We start from the raw sequence: 1,627 nt of genomic DNA, 5'->3' as shown, positions 1-1,627 counted from the left end.
ATACACTATTATATTAAATAAGTTTTAGTTTTTTTTTTTTTTTTTTTTTTCTGTTTTTTTGTGCAAGAAATTTGAACTTATTTTTACTATTTACTCAGATTTAGGAAAACAAGCCAGACAATTAGAAAATGAAATTGATTCTAAATTAGTTACATTTAGTAAATTGGGAACCGGTCATGTTTTAAGCCCTAAAAAGGATAGGTAAATACATTTAAAACATTTCATAAAAAAAAATTTTTAATAAATTGTAGTTATTACGTACTACATATAAAATTTTTCGATTTTGTAATTTTTATTATCTAAATATTTATACCATTTAACCTAAAAATATTTTTCAGTGCTGCAGAGCCTTTACTTGGAACAAATACATTTGAAAATGCTACAGATGAAATTCAAATTTTGTTAAACAAAGTTAGTGGCACAATTTAAAAAAAAAAATACTTCAAAATATACATTGCTTATGTCTTGTGTTATATTAATTCAAAATTGATTAATATATTTAGCTTTCATCAGTGTCTGAGAAATTAAGTGAAGTAACAGCATCTGGTACTCCTCCAACAGCAGCTCTACTTCACACAGTTCAAAGACATAAAGAAATTTTACAAGATTATATTCAGGAATTTAATAAAATTCAAGCAAATTATAAAGCTAGGAAAGAAAGAGAAGAATTATTAAATAGTGTTAGGACTGACATTAGGTAGGTCAAACTGTTTCAGATAATTAATTATCATTATCACACTATGTTAACATACACAATATTTTTTTAAGTAATTTTAAATCATCCAATGGACTTAACAGAAGAGTAGATTTAAATTTAAAAGAAAATGAACATATTCGAAAGTAAGTTTAAGTTTTTTTTTTATTTGATTTATGATAGAATTTATTCAATTTTCGGAGAAAACAATCAAATCAAATTATTGTTTTAAGTTCTAACAGATTAGTTGATGAGCAAATAGCTATAGCAATGGAAACAAGAGATCATCTTAGTAATCAAAGAATAATTTTCAAAAGATTTCAAACTCGAATTAATGATTTCAGTAATCGTTTTCCATTAATTAATAGTTTAATTCAAAGAATACATATAAGAAAAAGAAGAGATTCATTAATTGTTGGTTCAGTTTTTGCAATATGTGTTATTTTGATGTTAATGTATGCATTTCGTTAGTTTTATAATAGTATTATTTTAATCTTTTGTTTATGGGCATTTTTCTATTACAAACTAAAATCTGTACATACCTGAAAATTGTATAAAAAAAATATTTTAATATTTCATTTAATTTGTTCATTTTTAAAAATATAAACGCTATTACTTAATATCGCAAAACAAAATGTGGCGTGATTAGATGTGAATTTTAATTTTATTTAGTTATATTAGTTATTTAATTTCTTGCAAAATATCCCAAAGGTAATGTAAAAAAAAAAAAAAAATAATCCATTTAAATTCTATTCAAATTTTGTATATATATATCTCACAATCGAGTGAAAAATTTTATATTTAAAAGTTGTGGAAAAAATATTTTTTGATGATAATTTCCTCTGTAAAATATATTTGAAATTTTTTTAATAAAATAAAATATTTTTCATAATTAATTGTTTCCTTTCATTTTTTAAATACCTAGAGTAAAAC

The 1,627-nt window shown here is 22.1% G+C and overlaps 1 protein-coding gene across 1 annotated transcript in view; it reads left to right on the top strand.

The window, feature by feature from the left end:
- Positions 1-1,165, top strand: part of Phum_PHUM240440 (golgi SNAP receptor complex member, putative) — a gene marked incomplete at both ends in the record, with an annotated part of 1,446 nt that extends 281 nt beyond the window's left edge. The window contains 5 exons of the mRNA XM_002426133.1: positions 99-201; positions 339-411; positions 504-697; positions 769-840; positions 928-1,165. Coding sequence (XP_002426178.1) covers positions 99-201; positions 339-411; positions 504-697; positions 769-840; positions 928-1,165 — 680 coding nt within the window. The remainder of the gene's footprint in view (positions 1-98; positions 202-338; positions 412-503; positions 698-768; positions 841-927) is intronic.
- Between the last annotated feature and the right edge of the window lie 462 nt (positions 1,166-1,627).

This window comes from Pediculus humanus, genomic scaffold (genome assembly GCF_000006295.1).
Source record: "Pediculus humanus corporis 1103172107612 genomic scaffold, whole genome shotgun sequence".
Lineage (NCBI taxonomy): Eukaryota > Metazoa > Arthropoda > Insecta > Psocodea > Pediculidae > Pediculus > Pediculus humanus.
This window is presented reverse-complemented; position numbering and strand designations above follow the sequence as displayed.